This window comes from Poecilia latipinna, unplaced genomic scaffold (genome assembly GCF_001443285.1).
Source record: "Poecilia latipinna isolate Pla-1442-1.1 unplaced genomic scaffold, P_latipinna-1.0 Scaffold360, whole genome shotgun sequence".
Lineage (NCBI taxonomy): Eukaryota > Metazoa > Chordata > Actinopteri > Cyprinodontiformes > Poeciliidae > Poecilia > Poecilia latipinna.
Genome location: NW_015112976.1, coordinates 219241 through 241096, shown reverse-complemented (window position 1 = coordinate 241096; position 21856 = coordinate 219241). Strand labels below are relative to the sequence as shown.

The 21856-nt window shown below is 38.7% G+C and overlaps 2 protein-coding genes across 4 annotated transcripts in view; both read right to left on the bottom strand.

The window, feature by feature from the left end:
• The window catches only part of adam12b (ADAM metallopeptidase domain 12b), a 107656-nt gene extending 90957 nt beyond the window's left edge, over nucleotides 1–16699 (bottom strand). For both annotated transcript variants that reach the window (XM_015036205.1, XM_015036206.1), the window contains exon 1: nucleotides 16203–16699. In XM_015036205.1, coding sequence (XP_014891691.1) covers nucleotides 16203–16317 — 115 coding nt within the window. In that variant the 5' untranslated portion in view covers nucleotides 16318–16699. The remainder of the gene's footprint in view (nucleotides 1–16202) is intronic.
• A 2459-nt stretch (nucleotides 16700–19158) lies between these two features.
• The window catches only part of LOC106949740 (uncharacterized), a 26605-nt gene continuing 23907 nt past the window's right edge, over nucleotides 19159–21856 (bottom strand). For both annotated transcript variants that reach the window (XM_015036207.1, XM_015036208.1), the window contains exon 7: nucleotides 19159–20414. In XM_015036207.1, coding sequence (XP_014891693.1) covers nucleotides 20385–20414 — 30 coding nt within the window. In that variant the 3' untranslated portion in view covers nucleotides 19159–20384. The remainder of the gene's footprint in view (nucleotides 20415–21856) is intronic.

The following is a 21856-nucleotide window of genomic DNA, read 5'->3' as shown; positions in this document are numbered from 1 at the left end:
TTCATTTGCATTCTGGGTAAAAATCTATCTACAAACGCGAATATGTCGTCAGCAGTAATCCAAACCCCCCCCAGTCCACAGTCCCCCCCCCCGTCAACAAAACTTTTCTAAGGTTTCTTTCTCGAAAAGCTAAGACCGGCCCCCGACCAGAAAAGGGAACAGTCATGTGGCCCTCGCAGGAAAAAGTTTGGGGACCCCTGCCCTAGAGGGTCGTCTCCTTACATTGTGGTCATGTCTGCCACTTCTGCTTTTATGGTTCTGTTGAAACCTTACAGAGCACACCGGCAAGCTGTCACTGGCTTTACACTGATTTAAAAACAATAAAAAAATAAAAAAAAAACATTCCTGATCTCATCTAACTATAGTTGTACTAACCACCACACCATGTTTACTGTAAAGCTCCAGCTCAGACTGAAGCAGAAGTCAAACGGCCACATGCAGCCAAAGGTTTAAGGAAAAAACAGCTGTTAGTTCTGTTTAAGCAAAATTAAGAGTAGATTAAATATTAGATTTATATATATTACATTACCATTTATTTAACAAAGGTATATTTACAAAAAAAAAAAAAAAATTGAGAAGCGCTGCACATCTAAAGAAAAGGAACATTAAACAAACTTTTTTTTTTACCCACTAAAAATATTTATTTCCCCCCTTTCATAAACTACGACGATTAGAGACAACTAATTAAGAGGCTTTTTTAAAATGTTCACCTGTGTGTTTTAAGCGAGATGATGGAGACGATGCAGTCCTCACCTCACAATACACTTGAAAGCCAAAAGCATATAATCAGGTCCAAATGGGTGAAAGCTGTTTGTTTATTGCGAGTGCGACGCTTCTGGTTCTTTGATGACGAACGTCAGCGCTGTCGCCCATGTCATCGCAACTGCATTTGTTACGACATCAAACAGTCCGACAATGGCTCCCCCCCCCCCCCGCTTTTTTTTTTTTTTTTTTTTTTTTACAGATCCTTTTCCACAGTGCATAATAAGCTAACAAGGGTATAAAAGGGACCTCCTGCATTTTAATGGCAGAATAGAACATGTGCCAACGCTGTTTTCTTGGTTTTAGCGGTCCATGAAAACCACATTAGACAGATGGAACAGCGTGACTAAGACTAAAGGCTGTGGTTAGAGCTTTGCAATAAAGGAGTTACAAAAAAGTAAAGTCAGAGCATCATTATGCCGTCACTTAAAATACTCTTTGCATTAAGTGTCGGGTACTTTTCAGTTTCATCCTTGCATAATGCATACTGTACTGTACTCTATTCTCAACTACACAATAGAAAGAACGATTGATTAACTACATAAATTACACAGCGAGTCACGTTAAAGAGTTTAAGTGACCGTTGCATATTAATACATGGATACATGCTACAGTGAATGGATGGGGTTTGATACGTGTCAGTTGTCTTTTATAATGAGATGGAGCCCGCTGAGCTGACATCCTGTCCGACTGACTTATGTTTAGAGCTCAGATACTTTATAAGCTTCTTTGCAATTAAATAGCAGCGTAAAACACAGAAAACACATCAGATCTGACCGTTCACACACATTTAACTGGCTGTTGCAGTTCACCTTACATGGCTTTCTCCCATGCAAATTGCATCCTGGACTTTTTAAGACCTTGCTATTCCATGACAATCAAAAATAAATGTTTTGCATGCCTGTGAGAATATGTCAAAGGTGAAACTTTAAATATTGAAGTTTAAGTCTAAACTATGACAGAATGATTACACAGTATTTTGAATGTGGGATGCAGCTTCAGTCAAGGAGATATGATGCAGTGAAAAAGTCAAGATTTATGTCTCTGTTGCTTTTTTTTTGGTTACAGTGTAATTCTTCAAATCATTACATTTCTTTCTAAGCTGGGTTAATAAACAGTTTTTAAATGATAACACCATTTCTAAACCAATTTGGCCCCATAATTATGATTGCCTTCTAAACCTAACAACTGCCTGTGCCCCCCTTTGCTAGCAACGACTGCCGCTAAGTGCTAATGATAATTGAAAATTAGTCTTTCAAATCGCTGAAGGGGAGTTTTGCCCACTTTCTTTCCACTATTGTTAAAATTCAACCACATTGAAAGGGTTTACAGTATGAACAAACCGTTTGGGGTTTTTCCACAGGACTTCTAGTCAGTCTAAACCACTCCAAAATGTTTTTTGTTGATTTGCTGTTGTGCTTCGGATGACTGTCCTCCTTCATAAACCACGTGTACTTACAATAACTCACACAAGTAGCCTGAGAATGTTCCTCTATCGCCACCAGGTCTGACTGCGAGCACTGGATGAAGCAGTAAATCCACCTTTCAAAGGTTTTACTGTTGTCTAGTCAGTTTTAAAAAAAACGATTTCCCATAACTCTCAGGCGTCATAAGGATGGGAAAAGTGAGAGGAGCAGGTTTTTTGGTTTGTTTGTTTGATTTTCTCTCCCTTTTTTTTTTCTTTTTGAAACACTATCCAAGTGATTTGTTGATCCTACAGGTCTGGCAGTAATCAGGTCTTGGTGTGTCTATTGAAACTGAATTCAGCTTTCCAAAACATGTGGTCAATCAAAGTTCAGGATTTAAAAAGAAAGACAATGCCTATTTTACATAGAGCTAGGTTACTCTGGATCATTCCCCCCCCCTCTATAAATGAAATTTTCATTTTAAAACTGCTTCCGGCTTTTACTCAGGTGACCCCTGATTGTTTCTTTAAGAACTGAAACATTTTGGTGAAACAATAAAGCAAAAAGAATAAACAGGATAAAAAACTTTTTTACAGTACTGTATTCTTTAAATCAACAATGACAGCTTGTTTGCATTCTACTGTTAAACAATATGGTAAAAAAAAAAAGAAAAAAGATAATTCCACCATTTCTTTCACTGTCTGAGCAGTTCTGATGTCATCTCCTCTTGTGAAAGCTCCAGCTGCCAGTAGAGCCAAAAATAATGAAAATAGAGTAATTACAACTAGAAAGAATCTGGCCAAACCAGTCAGAACCAAAACAAATCACCCTCTTAAGAGTTAATTGAAATAAATGGTTTTGGTTGGATCACATGTGGCTACATGTTTAACTCACCAACAAGCATGCTTTCACCTGGTGAATAATTTGGTTCCGAATTCAATGTGAGGAACCACCGACATTTTCCAATAACAATGATAGTGGCTTGATTTGGAAGAAAAAAAAAATCCTTCTTCGGAAGATTCATTTCTTTTTAAATAGTTATAAAATTGATTAGTCTTACAACAATAGAGATAATATTCGGAAAGCTGAGGTGGTATGAAAGTTTCAGTCTCTTTCTACAGAGAGCAACCTTGTCACACAACTAAGCTGCACCTGTTGCACGGAATCACATTAATAGTGGCAAATGCAGAAATCACTGGAGAATTAGGTCTTAAGTTAATCTTCCACTAAGTGGGAATATGTGTGACTTTCTACCTCTCAAAGAATATTCTTACTTGAAAAGACACAAGAGTTAAATGAAGTGTAAAATAAATAAAAAAAACAATAAAAAAAAAAACCGATGGTGCATTTGAGAACATAGTTTAATCGAGTCAGCTCCCTTTTCTCTGCACCCCGCAGCACTTGCTGGCTGAGGTAAGTGTGCTTTTACGGCTTCGGATCATTTTGGGGGTTTCAAATGCTGTTTGATGTTCAGTTTGTTTGATGATTTATTTATTTATTTATTTATTTATTTATTTTTGTGGGAGGGGGCAGGGAGAGGTGTAGGCATGGGGATAGTCATGCCAAACTCTTTAATACGTGTGATGGTAATCATTCTGTGCGTTTGTGAAGTTCAGTTTGACACACCTGTATCAGCTGCCCAAAAAGAAGAGCCGACCTTTCAAACAGCAAATACATCCAACATCCATGACCGCGCTGCAGTCGGCTTCATCTTTGTTATTTGAAACCAAAACTGGGTAAACACCATCTGCTTTCTGGAGAGGACAGTAGTTGCCAAGCCAACCACAATTATATTCGACACATACTGCACGTGATGGAGGAGGGGGGGGCAGGGGGGGAATCAGCTGCAGGTCAGACATTTAAAACCCCAGCTCATCTGCCAATCAGATGGTTTCCCTCCCAGTTATCAAATAAATACACTGCCGACCAGGGCTTTGCAATAATCACATGTTCTCGTGAGTTGTGCCTTGTCAGCAGCGCATCAAGACGAAAACCCTGTGAGTTCCAATACTCACTGATCTTTACCTTCCCTGGTCCACACATGACACAAACAAGTTGTGAACAGAAATAAAAAAAAAACTTAAGTACACATTTCAAAGACTGTTGTTCCCCACTAATTTCTTAATTTGTATTTCTCTTCGTTTAGCTCCTGTCACACAGTGTGAAGATCATTTCTNTACAAACGCGAATACGTCCTCAGCAGTAATCCAATCCCCCCCCAGTCCACAGTCCCCCCCCCCGTCAACAAAACTTTTCTAAGGTTTCTTTCTCGAAAAGCTAAGACCGGCCCCCGACCAGAAAAGGGAACAGTCATGTGGCCCTCGCAGGAAAAAGTTTGGGGACCCCTGCCCTAGAGGGTCGTCTCCTTACATTGTGGTCATGTCTGCCACTTCTGCTTTTATGGTTCTGTTGAAACCTTACAGAGCACACCGGCAAGCTGTCACTGGCTTTACACTGATTTAAAAACAATAAAAAAATAAAAAAAAAACATTCCTGATCTCATCTAACTATAGTTGTACTAACCACCACACCATGTTTACTGTAAAGCTCCAGCTCAGACTGAAGCAGAAGTCAAACGGCCACATGCAGCCAAAGGTTTAAGGAAAAAACAGCTGTTAGTTCTGTTTAAGCAAAATTAAGAGTAGATTAAATATTAGATTTATATATATTACATTACCATTTATTTAACAAAGGTATATTTACAAAAAAAAAAAAAAAATTGAGAAGCGCTGCACATCTAAAGAAAAGGAACATTAAACAAACTTTTTTTTTTACCCACTAAAAATATTTATTTCCCCCCTTTCATAAACTACGACGATTAGAGACAACTAATTAAGAGGCTTTTTTAAAATGTTCACCTGTGTGTTTTAAGCGAGATGATGGAGACGATGCAGTCCTCACCTCACAATACACTTGAAAGCCAAAAGCATATAATCAGGTCCAAATGGGTGAAAGCTGTTTGTTTATTGCGAGTGCGACGCTTCTGGTTCTTTGATGACGAACGTCAGCGCTGTCGCCCATGTCATCGCAACTGCATTTGTTACGACATCAAACAGTCCGACAATGGCTCCCCCCCCCCCCCGCTTTTTTTTTTTTTTTTTTTTTTTTACAGATCCTTTTCCACAGTGCATAATAAGCTAACAAGGGTATAAAAGGGACCTCCTGCATTTTAATGGCAGAATAGAACATGTGCCAACGCTGTTTTCTTGGTTTTAGCGGTCCATGAAAACCACATTAGACAGATGGAACAGCGTGACTAAGACTAAAGAGCTTTGCAATAAAGGAGTTACAAAAAAGTAAAGTCAGAGCATCATTATGCCGTCACTTAAAATACTCTTTGCATTAAGTGTCGGGTACTTTTCAGTTTCATCCTTGCATAATGCATACTGTACTGTACTCTATTCTCAACTACACAATAGAAAGAACGATTGATTAACTACATAAATTACACAGCGAGTCACGTTAAAGAGTTTAAGTGACCGTTGCATATTAATACATGGATACATGCTACAGTGAATGGATGGGGTTTGATACGTGTCAGTTGTCTTTTATAATGAGATGGAGCCCGCTGAGCTGACATCCTGTCCGACTGACTTATGTTTAGAGCTCAGATACTTTATAAGCTTCTTTGCAATTAAATAGCAGCGTAAAACACAGAAAACACATCAGATCTGACCGTTCACACACATTTAACTGGCTGTTGCAGTTCACCTTACATGGCTTTCTCCCATGCAAATTGCATCCTGGACTTTTTAAGACCTTGCTATTCCATGACAATCAAAAATAAATGTTTTGCATGCCTGTGAGAATATGTCAAAGGTGAAACTTTAAATATTGAAGTTTAAGTCTAAACTATGACAGAATGATTACACAGTATTTTGAATGTGGGATGCAGCTTCAGTCAAGGAGATATGATGCAGTGAAAAAGTCAAGATTTATGTCTCTGTTGCTTTTTTTTTGGTTACAGTGTAATTCTTCAAATCATTACATTTCTTTCTAAGCTGGGTTAATAAACAGTTTTTAAATGATAACACCATTTCTAAACCAATTTGGCCCCATAATTATGATTGCCTTCTAAACCTAACAACTGCCTGTGCCCCCCTTTGCTAGCAACGACTGCCGCTAAGTGCTAATGATAATTGAAAATTAGTCTTTCAAATCGCTGAAGGGGAGTTTTGCCCACTTTCTTTCCACTATTGTTAAAATTCAACCACATTGAAAGGGTTTACAGTATGAACAAACCGTTTGGGGTTTTTCCACAGGACTTCTAGTCAGTCTAAACCACTCCAAAATGTTTTTTGTTGATTTGCTGTTGTGCTTCGGATGACTGTCCTCCTTCATAAACCACGTGTACTTACAATAACTCACACAAGTAGCCTGAGAATGTTCCTCTATCGCCACCAGGTCTGACTGCGAGCACTGGATGAAGCAGTAAATCCACCTTTCAAAGGTTTTACTGTTGTCTAGTCAGTTTTAAAAAAAACGATTTCCCATAACTCTCAGGCGTCATAAGGATGGGAAAAGTGAGAGGAGCAGGTTTTTTGGTTTGTTTGTTTGATTTTCTCTCCCTTTTTTTTTTCTTTTTGAAACACTATCCAAGTGATTTGTTGATCCTACAGGTCTGGCAGTAATCAGGTCTTGGTGTGTCTATTGAAACTGAATTCAGCTTTCCAAAACATGTGGTCAATCAAAGTTCAGGATTTAAAAAGAAAGACAATGCCTATTTTACATAGAGCTAGGTTACTCTGGATCATTCCCCCCCCCTCTATAAATGAAATTTTCATTTTAAAACTGCTTCCGGCTTTTACTCAGGTGACCCCTGATTGTTTCTTTAAGAACTGAAACATTTTGGTGAAACAATAAAGCAAAAAGAATAAACAGGATAAAAAACTTTTTTACAGTACTGTATTCTTTAAATCAACAATGACAGCTTGTTTGCATTCTACTGTTAAACAATATGGTAAAAAAAAAAAGAAAAAAGATAATTCCACCATTTCTTTCACTGTCTGAGCAGTTCTGATGTCATCTCCTCTTGTGAAAGCTCCAGCTGCCAGTAGAGCCAAAAATAATGAAAATAGAGTAATTACAACTAGAAAGAATCTGGCCAAACCAGTCAGAACCAAAACAAATCACCCTCTTAAGAGTTAATTGAAATAAATGGTTTTGGTTGGATCACATGTGGCTACATGTTTAACTCACCAACAAGCATGCTTTCACCTGGTGAATAATTTGGTTCCGAATTCAATGTGAGGAACCACCGACATTTTCCAATAACAATGATAGTGGCTTGATTTGGAAGAAAAAAAAAATCCTTCTTCGGAAGATTCATTTCTTTTTAAATAGTTATAAAATTGATTAGTCTTACAACAATAGAGATAATATTCGGAAAGCTGAGGTGGTATGAAAGTTTCAGTCTCTTTCTACAGAGAGCAACCTTGTCACACAACTAAGCTGCACCTGTTGCACGGAATCACATTAATAGTGGCAAATGCAGAAATCACTGGAGAATTAGGTCTTAAGTTAATCTTCCACTAAGTGGGAATATGTGTGACTTTCTACCTCTCAAAGAATATTCTTACTTGAAAAGACACAAGAGTTAAATGAAGTGTAAAATAAATAAAAAAAACAATAAAAAAAAAAACCGATGGTGCATTTGAGAACATAGTTTAATCGAGTCAGCTCCCTTTTCTCTGCACCCCGCAGCACTTGCTGGCTGAGGTAAGTGTGCTTTTACGGCTTCGGATCATTTTGGGGGTTTCAAATGCTGTTTGATGTTCAGTTTGTTTGATGATTTATTTATTTATTTATTTATTTATTTATTTTTGTGGGAGGGGGCAGGGAGAGGTGTAGGCATGGGGATAGTCATGCCAAACTCTTTAATACGTGTGATGGTAATCATTCTGTGCGTTTGTGAAGTTCAGTTTGACACACCTGTATCAGCTGCCCAAAAAGAAGAGCCGACCTTTCAAACAGCAAATACATCCAACATCCATGACCGCGCTGCAGTCGGCTTCATCTTTGTTATTTGAAACCAAAACTGGGTAAACACCATCTGCTTTCTGGAGAGGACAGTAGTTGCCAAGCCAACCACAATTATATTCGACACATACTGCACGTGATGGAGGAGGGGGGGGCAGGGGGGGAATCAGCTGCAGGTCAGACATTTAAAACCCCAGCTCATCTGCCAATCAGATGGTTTCCCTCCCAGTTATCAAATAAATACACTGCCGACCAGGGCTTTGCAATAATCACATGTTCTCGTGAGTTGTGCCTTGTCAGCAGCGCATCAAGACGAAAACCCTGTGAGTTCCAATACTCACTGATCTTTACCTTCCCTGGTCCACACATGACACAAACAAGTTGTGAACAGAAATAAAAAAAAAACTTAAGTACACATTTCAAAGACTGTTGTTCCCCACTAATTTCTTAATTTGTATTTCTCTTCGTTTAGCTCCTGTCACACAGTGTGAAGATCATTTCTAAGAACAACTCAGACGAAGACAATAAAGGATTCAGTAGAATAGTAACAAACAATAATTTGTCAGTCAAATATGATGATTTTCTTTCTTTTACAGCAAATGAAAATAAGGCAAAAATAAGTACAATAAAGTTTAACGGGAAAGGATGTTCAATATCTGCTCAAAGGTTATTTTTCGAAATGTACTTTTAATCTGAGAAATGGGGGTCATCAGAATGTACATGCTGATTTATTGAATGCGAATCAAAGCATATGAGATAAAAAAAAAGCTGAAAATTGAATGGAAAGAAGCACTGAAGTGTTGCTTTAGAGAAATGATCTTGAGTTTACACCTGCGGCTCATGTCTATACAGTCGTTCGTGGAGGAAATCTGAGGATTAAAGGCTCTTTAATGTTTCGTAAGGCTCCATCAAGACCTTCGTCAAGGATTCCCATCCGTGGACAAATTCGGTGTGCAAAACACACGTCAGCTAAATGCAGCAGCGGCATGCGTCTGAATTGTGCCCTCGAACATAAAAGGCGTCTTAAAAAAAAAGAGAGAATGTCGAATGAGGTCACTTTGAAGAGCAGAGCTGTTCCTCAAAAGCAAAATGAACATATGTAAATGTTTTGAGAGCTTGTGTAACTGGGACGTCAGACTCGGTCAAAACTATACTAACCTGCAAACTATTTTAATAGTTACAGGTGATTAAAGTAAGGCTTTTTTAAATTAAATTCATTTTGTTTAGTATTTTTCCCCAATTTTTTGAGCATGTCAAAAGTGTTGCGTTTCAATTTCTCAAGTTAAATACTAAATCTCTTCTATACAGTGATTCCAGACTAATCCAAGATATAAGACAGGTCTTATTTAAAAAAAAAAAAAAAGAAAAAAAAAAAAATGGGGGGTTGCTCTCTGAAGTTCTTTCTACTCTCTAGCTTTTGAATTAATGTGTGACGCTTGAAGCAACTTCAAAGAAAAAAGGACTTTCAACTGGAAATAAGTCATCAGCTCAACATATGAACAGGCTTCGCTTCTACTCTGTGACAAAAAGTCCAAATGTATTTTTCATCTCAGCCGAGATAACAAAAGACCTGCTTTAACAATATTCTTATTTAGTCCTGGCCTGTCAAATACTGCTACGCTGTTAAAACCCCGTGGCATGTCAGACATAAATAGCACCTCCCGATTTCAACGCTGTGACAAAACAGCCACCGCAATACTACTTGGCAAAAGCAAAGGCAAGGCACTCCAACACACCTGAAGGTAGGAATGGAAACATGAAACCTGACTTTAAAGTTATTTATTTCAGCTTTTGCCATAATGTCAAAGTCTTGATTGATTTGATGATTACAATTTATTGTCGCAATCAACTTGTAATAATTAAAGAACTTGTCAGACTGCCATTGATTGGGGACACTCGTGACAGTTCAAGAGTGTCACTAAATCTTCTTCATAAAAAGGTAATGTTGAAAACTGGCGTCACTGTGGGGACATTTCAATAGTAAAGGTAAATGCCAAAGCAGTTTTAAAATGCCCCCCAAAAAACCTGTAGCACTCTATGAAAGATTATGCTAGAAAACCTTTTACACAATTAGGAATATCTTGAAAATACAAAAACCCGGCCTGAAATAAACAAGAACATAATATTTGATTTAAAAAAAACTATCTTTTTTTTTACAGAAAAAACTATTCGTAACCCTTCATCTGATAGCTGATCTTCTTTATTGCGTAATTTTAGCAAAAAAAAAAAAAAAAAAAAAATCCTTCTGGCGGTTCCCACATCACTCAGTTTCCCACTGATGACACACAGTGGTAATTAGCACTGAAGGTGAGAAAGTGCTAATCCTGTACCAGGGTGCTCCCAGTTTCAACCCACACAGAACATGCATCCCCTGTTACCGACCCAACAATCACACTGAAAACACTGGTAACATGAGACGTTTTGGGAAGGGTTGTCGAGGTTTTGCTTGTGTGTCCCATTCCCATCCTGTGGGGCAACAGAGGAAAAGCCAATTCCCGTCTCGCCTCGCGCAGATTTATGTATTATGCTGCAGCTCCGCCGGGGGGGGATTTAAGATTGGAGGATTTGGGGATTAACGGGAACTTATCACTCATGCCACCTAAAAGAAATTTGTGAGGAAGATGAGATTCAGTGAAGTTGATTTTAACCCTGCCAGAAGCACAGTTTAGAGATCAGCTTGTCAATCTGTCAGTTCAGCTCCCATCAGCTATCTTATTCACATTTTTACTGAAGTCTTTATGAGTCAAATGTGTTGACGTATTGCTGCTGCTTTATCTTATTTATTCACTAGACTGTCATCAGGTTTTCAGCTTAACTTAGTTTATTTCTTCTAGGGTGATTTGATGGGTACTTTCCTTTACCATAATCACTCACTCCTGTATAGTCCAGTTAACAACTGAATCTTTTCACATTTTGAAATCATTTATGTTTGTGACAGAGTAAAGTATCAGAGTATTTATTCATGTTAACTTTGTCTGTAAGAAGGTAAAAACATTTCCACAGCCTTATATTTCCAAAGTGTGCCTAATTTAGAGCACTAGTCTGTTAATTCTTGACATAAAGCTTTAGGAAGCAAAGACGTGTATTTTTACTCTTGTGCCTCACAGTGTTCAAATTCACTCCTAGCTTGCAGGATTCAACATGTCTGCCTCGTATTATATTCCCTCAAAACAGCTGCTATCTTGTCCATCAAACACTTCAATACAAAGGGCAATAGCTGGAGTCCTTGGCTTGATCCAATCAACAACACCTCAAGATAAATACACTGACAGAGGTGTGTGACCTTTCTGTTGTGAAGTTATTGATGTCCGGCAACCCTAGCAGTCCATCCTGCTGTGCCGCAGTGTGAGTCTCAGGCCTGAATCTTATTGTTAGCCTTTCTTGTTCTGTCTTCTGTCTCATCCAAGCAAAACTTAATATCTCTTAAGAAAGGCGTCCTGTCAGAGGAGAAGACACAAACCCCAGCTGCTGGTTTGGAGATGATGTTGTGCGTATGTGTGAGAATGCGGCGTCTTCTTTCTGCGGCATCTACAACCACTCGTTCGTTTTAATTTCAAAAGCGTACGGTGGCATGTTTATAATTTTCCCAAATCTACAATCAGTCCACCATGAGCATTTATAAATGCTTTTTACGGATGCGTTGCAGGGGATGAGGGACTGGGTGGCCTTCTCCTTGACATCAATCCGCTATTTTTTCCCCCTCTCCGTTAAGTCATATTTTACTCTTTCCTACAGCCCAGATTGTCTTACAAAGATACAGAAGCCTCACAACAGCACATTCGATCATGGCTGCAGGAGAAGGTGCCTTCACACCCATCTTTATGTCAGGCTGATGTAGACCGAGGGGAAATAAATCCCTCCTCATCGATCAAACATGACTGACTGGTGTTTGTCAAGGCCCTGTAGGTGGGGTCTGCGGTTCTGTTGTCAAACACCAGGGCTCCTCATCCACTGTGTTGTTTACTCTTTTCTTCTTCGGGTCTTTAATTCATGCCCAGGCATTAACTCACTCGTTGGAAGCAGTGCATGACTCTTTGTTTTGTGTCCTCTCCCGTTGCCATCTCGTTTGTTAAGTCTGTAACTCCGCCACCCAGAGACAGAGCAGTGGAAAGCTAAATCAGTCTGATGGCTATAATGACCACCGATGCTTAACACATGGAGACGTTTCTAACAGTGCATGTCCTTCCCTCATGGCCAGCAAATCAATGCCAGCCTGTCCTCAAAACGTCAAGCAGCAGCCACCCCAAGGGCTGGAAAGATAAACTGGGGTGAGGTTATTTCCTGAATGGTTTTAGCAGAACTTTTTTTCTTTTTTTTTTTTTTTTTTTGCACAATCATATATCAGCATTCCACCACAGACTGAGTGATGGGTTTGACTCGCTTCTCAGGAAATCACGCTCAAAGCCGGGCGATAGTCCTCCGAGTCCCAAGAGCGTGCACTTGAATTTCTCTTTTAGGGAACTCTCAGGTCGAGATTTATTCTGCTCCTCCTCGGTTTGTTTAGACAACAAAGACTTTCTAATCTTTTCAATTAATTTTGTCTGCAGATGCAGGCTGACCACCTGATATCATCAAATCTGATCGGGGTCTTTCGTTGTGCTCCCTAATTATTTATTGAATTTCCAACCCAGAGAGACAAAAAAATAAATAAATAAATAAATAAATAAAAAAATCTGATTCTTGGAAAAATGACTGAAGTGGAAACGAGAAAAAAAAAAAAAACAGGGAGCGCTGAGCTGCAAACATAACATAAATGAACGATCATTTCGTTCCAACGCCATTTTGTGAGAGTTGAGCATTTTAATAACTATTTATCTCAAGTTGTTATTAATGGGTAAGCATTCATAAAATTCATACCTAGCCAGTCAAGCCAAGCCAACTATATGTATAAACACATCAAAAGCAGCCCGACTGACCAAAGGGCTCAACAAACGTTATACATAAGCATTAACCTTATTAAAAATAAACCAGCGCGGCATAGACTAATGGCTATGAAATGATTGTAGTTTGTTCATACACATGAAATAGTACTGTGTGTGCACAAAACTAAATATCTTCTAAATGTTGCTCCTTTATCATCTATTGAAACCTTTTTTTTTTTAGAGAAATTTGAATTGTCTACTGAAGGATTTGTACTCAAACAAAAGTTCTTAATGATACAACTAACTTTTCTGCACGTTTCAAGTCATGAAAGACGGTAGATACTATACTATGAAAAACACACCAAAAATCTTCAACTAAGTTGCAAAACACACACCAGAGACTAAGCCTTTCAAACTGATTATAAGGAGCATGTTCAACTTATTTCTCTGAAACATTTTTTTAACATAACACATTTTTACCGGACTAAGGGAATGGCACAATCAGATGTAGCAGATTTAAAATGACTACAGACAAAAGTCAATAAATTCGGATGCATCTCTTGCTTGAGTAACTGCTAACACAATCGTATTTGAAATGTGGCCAGGTCTTTGATTGCAGCTGAGTGCCGGCAGTTGAGTGTTGGCACTGAAGAGAACGAATATCAGTCAGCAAAACAGTCTGTCTACTTCTGCTTGGGCTGCAGAACTAACAGTGGTGGAGTGTTGGTGGCAATGGAAGAGAGTTCATCTCTGCAAGCTGCAGTGTGTGTGCGAGAGTCAATTTTTCTACCACCAGTCCATGTTTGGTTCAGTTTGGCACTCATTAAAAAAAAAAAAAAAAAAAATCTGGCTTTATTGAAGTAGCCATTTGTGTCGGTCTTTATGTTCCTGTATATATGAAAGAAATAGATATTTAGAAACAGCTCGTGTGTGAAATCATCCTTTACAGATTTATCGTCATTTCCAAAAAATGCAACAAATCTGTCAAAATGTAAAATGCGGGATTTTGATGTTGGTTATCAGAAAAGCCTATTTCACACTTAGAATGCGTAACATTAACACTAAATAGGAGCTGATAATGTAAAGAAAAATATGTTTTCTCCCTGCTTAATTAGCTGAGACACCATAGCAGATCGCATGCCAAATTCACCCACCTTTACCTTTGCACTGTAATCTGGTAATGCAGCTGCAGAAGTTCACACTAAGCTAAAAATGCTAAATGTTAGTAGGTCATATGGCTTTGCTAAAAAAAAAAAAAAAAAAAAGATAAGTATGCTTATTAAGGTACACAAGCCTTGGGAAAAGAGGTTAACACAACAACAACTTTTCCCTGATGTGGCAACTCTTCTACTACACAAAATCTTTTAAAAACAATATACGCGAGATAATTTTCTCAATAGATTGGCTGAGATTTCGAACAAATTGGAAAAGAATACACAAAAAAGTAGTTGGCTAACAAAATTAATTCAGGAAAGCAGCATGAGTGTTGGTAAAACGGCATTTATTAAATGCCAAACCTCAGCACTGAGTATGCAGACCTCCTTTGTCACCAGATTTAAATAGATACTTGAGACACTTGTCTAAAGCAGTTATACTGTCTTGAGAAGGGACATCGAGTTGTCGTGGTGATTTTGGCCTAGATTTCTGTCTTACACTATTTCCAACCATCAACAGTGTGACTGCAAAATGTGGCACTTCATTAGGATGAGCAGCTTATTGTTGTTTAAGTTCAAAACTCCCAACTATCCCACACTCAAATTTCCTGGATGGATGGATGGATGGATGGATGGATGGATGGATGGATGGATGGATGGATGGATGGATGGATATAATGGAACAAGTCTAAAAATTCAAATATTTCCCATATATTTCTTCTTCTTTTTTTTTTTTTTTACTTATTTAGCTCTAAAATAATTCCATACTTTCCAAACTACCTGGGAACTCTGAAGAGAGCAATTTCCCTAAATTAGCTACATGTAGAAGAAGGAGAAGAAGAAAAAAAAATGTATTACATATAAACAAACCAAAATCATCCAGCAGGTCCTACTTGACACTTTTATTTAAAGCGCCTGATTGCTGACACTTAAAATTGCAGATTAACATTGGCAGTCTGGCACCATATCCACACAGGTGGGGTGGTGCTGAAATAAACAAGTCAACATCCTGCTGACATCAAAGAGGCTGCACTATTTCAACACTCACGCTGCCCCTTCAAACTGTTTTTTGCTCCCTGCATTTTTATATGAGCTAAACCTGTGGATGAAAGCTTTAATGACTCTGCGCTGAGCTGATCTGAGCTCCATGGTATGTGCGTCTGGTGCCAAAGTGACCAGTATGGGTGATAATGTAACACAGAGGTTAAACTGGATTCAAAAATAGTAGTTTACTTGTGCAAAATTGTTTGATTTGCATGAAATACAGCATAGTTTTATACTCTCATACAGCACACAAGGAATTTGTTGACATTCAAAGCCGCCCGTTTCGCCTCAGGAAATTGAAATTCTTGTTTATTCGAGTCTATTAATCAAGCATTTTCTTATTTTCTGTCTGCGTCTTTGATATTTGCTCTGCTTACCACAGCCACATGAAATATTTGCTCTGTGCCACAATGCTCTCCTCTAGCTCCCCCACACAGTTTACACGGTCCTATCAATTCAGCAGATTAAATTTAGAGCATCTGAGAAAGAAAAAATATATATATCCTGTTTTGGTTTATGTTTTGAAAGCCAGAGATGAAGCTGCATCCTCCTGGATGTTAAACTCATCTGTTCGTCTGACAGCAGTCTGACTTCCTTTTATTGTTGCGCAAAGATGGACCTACAAAAACAAACTCTGCATCCTTTCTGCACTTTCTCTAACAGTGAGGTACACAGCACAGCTGCGGGAGTCTGGATGTATTCTGATAAAAAAAAAAAAAAAAAAAAAAACTTAAATGAGCACAAATTATGCACATATGCCAAAGAATTGGGACTCTGTTTGATGTAGTTTTGATAGGTTTTGATAAGGACGTTAAGTCATTTCTTGAAAACTCAGTTCAATTGAGTCAGTCAATTTAGATGATTTATGCAGCCCCTGATTCACAACAAATGTTTCCCCAAGGCAGTTTACAAAACAAACTGATTGAATTTATTTACTGAAATATACAGTCAATTCAAGCCAACCATGTAAACAGGTTATTCCCATTCAGACTCACCCTCCTTTATGCTGAAAACCTCGCTTTTGACATTTTCCAGGGCCGTGGACAGGGACCAGACGTGCAGCGCAAAGCCCAGAAAGACAAAGTTCCTCCGGCGGCTCCAGTGTCTCATCACGCCCGGTGCTCGGATGGAAAAAAAAAAAAAAAAATCTTCCGATCACACAGCGACAGTTTTATCAGTCCAGCGCCTCCAGGCTCTCTGCATGCAATTGATTGATTTAGAGACGGGTTGGAGGAGCTCACAGGAGTTTAAGAGGGAGGAATATTAAAACAGACTTTAACGTCATGCAGAAACTTTTCCTTAAAGCAAGTAACATGTTTCAAGCTACGAGGTGGGAGAAACATAGAGATAAACCTGCAAGATAAATTAAAAAAAAAAAAAAATTGCGTGGAAGTGTCTCTTTTAAAGAATTGAGTTAGAAAGAGGCAGAAAACGAAGACCGGCAGAGAGACAGAGAGGATGTAGGAGCAGAGGACGCGCCGGAGCAGCAACACCGAGCCATGTGCGCTTTGGAGTCTGCTGGGTCCAAAAGCCTGTTAAGTTAATGACTCCCCCAAGGCCCCCCCCCCCCCCCCCCATCCCTCGAAAAATAGGCGCCACCCTCTTCTCAGGCAGCTCTATACATAACGCAACGATTCCTGTGCATTTTTCTGGTTTTAATCAGCAGTTATTGTTTATATGTGGAAACTTTTAAACCATTTTCTGGTGTAGTGGGTTAACACAGGACGACTGTATAAGATCACTAAAAAAAAAACAGTTGTGAATATATTAAGAAAAACCACATTAACTAATTTAACTAAAGCTTTTTATTTTTTCTCAATTTGTCACAGAGGCTTTGTTTTGTAAAAATTCACTTTTGGAACAGAAGTTACAAGACTTGTGTGAGGGATCAGCAGTCTGTTTATTATCAGTGGGAACATATGATGGATAGATTGAAGCCATGAGGTTTGGAGAAACAAAACTTCAGACCTGAGTCTATGCCTGTCACTGGCCAATTGGATAAACTCCTAATTAAATAGTTCACAGAGACACAAAACACATTTTCTCTGTAAATATGAATGGAAGTTAAACAGAGGACTAATACAGCAAGAGTATTTATTATATTGTTATACATTTTTTTGTATGAAGCAACAAGAAAATTCACTCTCTGGTCTGATTTATGTTGTTTCTTTTTTACTGTGCGTTTTTAAAAAAAAATCTTTTATAAACATGGCTGACTTGTTCACAAGCTCCCTCATTCTACAGTTTATTGGACACAGCCTCAAGCAGAAGAAAAAATAAATACAATCTTAATAAAAACAGCTTTGAATATGGTAACAGTTTTAAATAGGACCGGTCTTGATGCACTTTTTGAAGAAATATTAAAATTACTTGCATAGGATGAAATCAATCCATGTTCACTGATGTGTTACACAATTAGTTTTTTCTGCAGTGAAGCATTTCCCAGCTGAACTCTGAGATACTGCCTGTGTTTCTTAGAAACATGAACTGCCTTATATTTATGTTAACTGTGCTATTAAAATATATTTTTTAGAATTACTGCAGGCGATTAATAATGTCAATCAGCCTTTATTGTGAGTTCTTTGGGGATTTTCTTCCCTTTCACTGCTCTTTTCTTGCTTTCCTATTTCTCTGCATCCCTCCCCCCCCCCCCCACACACACCCACCCACACCCCCCCCCAAACCCCCCCCCCCCCACACACACACACACACATGCCAGCTTCACCCAGGCACCATCTGTGTCCTGTGGTTGCTACCTAGAATGGTCCACCATAATCTTTCTTACTTTGTGCACTGCAGGCATAAAGGCCACAGATGTCTCTGGGGAGCCTATATCTCAGTCAGATTGGATATTGTCTGTGAACATCATTTTCCAAGTTTCTCCAAAGATTCTCAATCACATTTGGGTTTGTACTTTGACTGGACAATTCTAACACACAACTGTGCTTTGATCCAAGCTGGTTTGAATGTAGCTCTGGGTGTTTATCCTGATGAAAGAATGATATAAATCCATCAATTCTGACCAGATTCTCTAAGGAAAAATGTATCCACAGGATTATACTGCCATCACCATGTTTTTTTTTTTTTTACCATAGAGAGTCTGTCTACGGTGATGTGCAGTGTTGGTTTTTCATCTAACGCAACATTTGAACAATAGATAAGAATTTAAGTTTTGGTCTCAACTGATCTATTTCTTTGTTTGTTTTTTTTGTATTTCTTTCTATCCCTTACATACTGTAGCTTGTTGCAATTTTTTAAATGTTTTATTGGCTCTAGTGGCCTTTATTTGAGAGTTGTCAGGTAGGAAAGCAGGAAATGAGAGCGGGGGAAGACACGCGGAAAGGACTCAAACCTGTGACGGTCGAGTCAAGAACGAAGCGTCATGGGGGTAAAGCGTACATGGGTTACGCTTTACCCCCGTGCCACCGCAGCACCCCAGCTTGAGGCAAATTTTGAATAAACCTTTCATTCACCAACGACTTTCTTTGAATGTATTAATTGCAGCTATGGAGTCACAAATAAGAAAGAAAGCCGAGACTCAATGTTTGGATGAAACCCGTGCCAATCTTATCTTATAAGTTTTCTTTTTAAAAGCCACCGCAGCGCGATAACCTGAGGGCAGTTGAGTCATTCTAGCTTGTGGAGGGACCAAGGAGCACAGTCCACATTATACAGAGACAGTAATGTGACATACAGACACATGATTCCTCAGAGAGAGGGAAGCTGACTGACAAGAGCCTGTCTTCTCAGATATAACTCTTGTCAGTCAGCATTCAGCGTCTGAAACCTGCCTACATGGCAGCACAAAAATTGCTAACCCAATGTGGAGCGATCCCAAACAGATTTCTTGGTGACACTGGAAGGAGAAACATGAACACATATTAATGTTCTTTGCTATGGCCAAGAGATGTAAATGAAAACCCTTTCAACACACCAGGTAGTCTTTTTTTCATATCACAGCTTTATTTACTGTTGTAGTTTTTGAGGTTCACAAAAGGTTTGTCGTCACACCTTAGATGTTTATGATGTGTTTGTTTTATAGCTTTCTCCAGGTCCCAGTGACCACTTTTTTAAAATGCTGCCACCCTTACAGACTATAAGCCGATCAAACTCCCGGGTTGCACTTTAGGATCCTCCTCTCCTATAACATAGTCATCTTTGGTTTGGAGCTCTGTGACATATGGCCTTTTTCTTCACATGTCCTGTGTGTCTCACGAGTTCGATTGGCTTGAAATGCCGTCGTTCCAGACTGGTGCTCGCAGAGGCCTTGAGACAGACGTGAAGCCAATGATGAAACACGGTCTGCCTCCCTCACGTCAAGGACAAAGCTGTCCCGCTGACAAAGTCAGGTGGCTCAGGTCAAAACCAACTTTTACCCTTTTTATTGTGTCTTCTTGTGCTCGCACAGCTATGAAGAGCGTAATGTTGATGAAAACTTATTTTTAAACATTGAGCTGAGTTATTTGCAGATGGTTTTACTAGCGATTTATCGTTCACATTTGAAAGGTTAAGATAATATGCTTCATCTAAACTTCTATCAGGCATTGGTAGTTCATTCTGTGAACGTTGTTGACACAAAACGATGCCAGAAAAGTTTCATCGATGAAATACTTTACCTTGAATACATGTTTTTGCTACATCATAGCATTAATATAATGATTTAACACTAAAATGCATAACATGATCTGAACGCTTTTATGCAGAACAAAGAAGCAACAATTGCTCCTAATTGTGCTAAAATAAAAGAATATATATAAATAGATTCTTATATCGGTTATTTAGAATGATTTTAAATATTGATAGAAAGACTAATGCAAAAATGTTCAAACTATCTGCAGTCGGCTGCTTATCAGACATGCCACTCATATTTTGTCCTCTCTAGGTTTTAACAGTTTGACTTTAGAGATAGAGATAGACAGCACACTTTTAATTTACACACCATGGCTGTTTAAATTCTTTTTTCTAAGATTTTTATGGTTTTGAATCTGAAACATTTTCAAATCTGGATAACCAGTCCCCACCAAACAGCTACAAGAGATTTTGGGAACAATACAAACAAAATCAAGTTTAACCGTTTGCAACAATGGAAAGGAGCCAACAAACACTGGACATTCAATAGACACCACCCATATGTAGTCAGTGTTTTTAAACGAAGGTGGCGCCTGATGGGGTTGAGTTCATCTTTGCAGGATCTGGTCCAGAACTTTCTGCAAGACAAGAAAGACACAAATGTTACTGGTAGATCTCCTCAATCGGCTGATCAAAACCCATTTATCAGCACTCAGTTCTTTCCTCTCCTGGTCTGTTAGCAGCAGCTCAGCATCAGACCGCAGCAGCTACCACCGCTAAATTGGCTTTCACACCCATCAGCTTCACCCCCGAGGTGCCCAAGCCTGTGGGTAAAGGGAATAAGTCTGGCCAGCTATCTGACTTCTCTGCAATCATACTCCTACAAATGTACTACCCAGAAGCTGGAATCTCATTTCAGACAGCGTTCAGCACCACCCACCCTTCACCTTGTGCTATCAGACCCTCGCTGTGAGTCTTTGCTGGGCTTCCCCGTCAGCACGGGATAAAAATGAGGTCTCCAAATCACACAGCGTTTGTTCGGGAGGAACTCGTTTTTTTTCTCCTGATCTCCGTGGTGGAGCCCAACTAATGGCTTCATTTGAGAGGTGGAGAGGTCACACTTACATCATAGCTGCAAAAACAATTTTTTTTTTCCACCCAGAAATGAACTATTCTTCTGCTGAGACCCACAGCTGCCAGCTGTGCTAGCAAAGCAAAACCCCAGGTTACTGTTGAAGAAAATCTGGCCTCGTGTAAAGTAGGTCTCAGAGTTAAAAACGATTCTCAGATCAGTCACAGACATAATTATGAAATTCAGGGGGAAAAAAAGAAACACCTCTACATTTAGTTTTGTGTTACTTAAATACTCAGAGATTTGAGACATCTCTTTACGCCCCTTGCTTTTTCTCTGGTTGACAGCAAACTCATTGTTCAGGTTATAATAGGAAAGAAAGTGATGGTTCACCCACAGGTGAACAGGAGAGGAACTGACTGACACTGCATGTCCTAAATACATCACTCATTTCCCAAGTTCCTCTATTTGTCTGAAATAGAGGCAGAAACATAGGCTTAAAATATTCTCCTTATGCGTATTGCTTAGTACCAACTAATACTTCTTATTCTGGAGCTTAATACTACAATTGTTTGAAGTTCTTATACCGAGACAATAAGCAGACTTTGTTAGTCATGTTCTGATATTCATCTTCCAATCTGTAAGCACAATTTACAGACTGCATATATATATATATATATATATATATAAAAATGAAGATTTTGAATTTTTGAGTAATAAAGAAGCAAAAGTATGTTTTTATAATAGTTCAGAGACAGATGCACAAGGCTTTAACAGTTTAACACTGACCTCTGCTGGACAAAGTAAAAAAATGCACAATCTCAGAAATAAATGTAGTTTATAATCAATCTATCCATCTATCCATATACCTACTTACCTAGGCATAACTCCACTCATCTAATTTCAAACCTTCTCTGACAAAGTAGTACTTATTAAGAATCATGGAACTATAAAAAAATAAATATGTAAGAGCTTAGCATTGATAGACATTAATGACTCTGGAATACA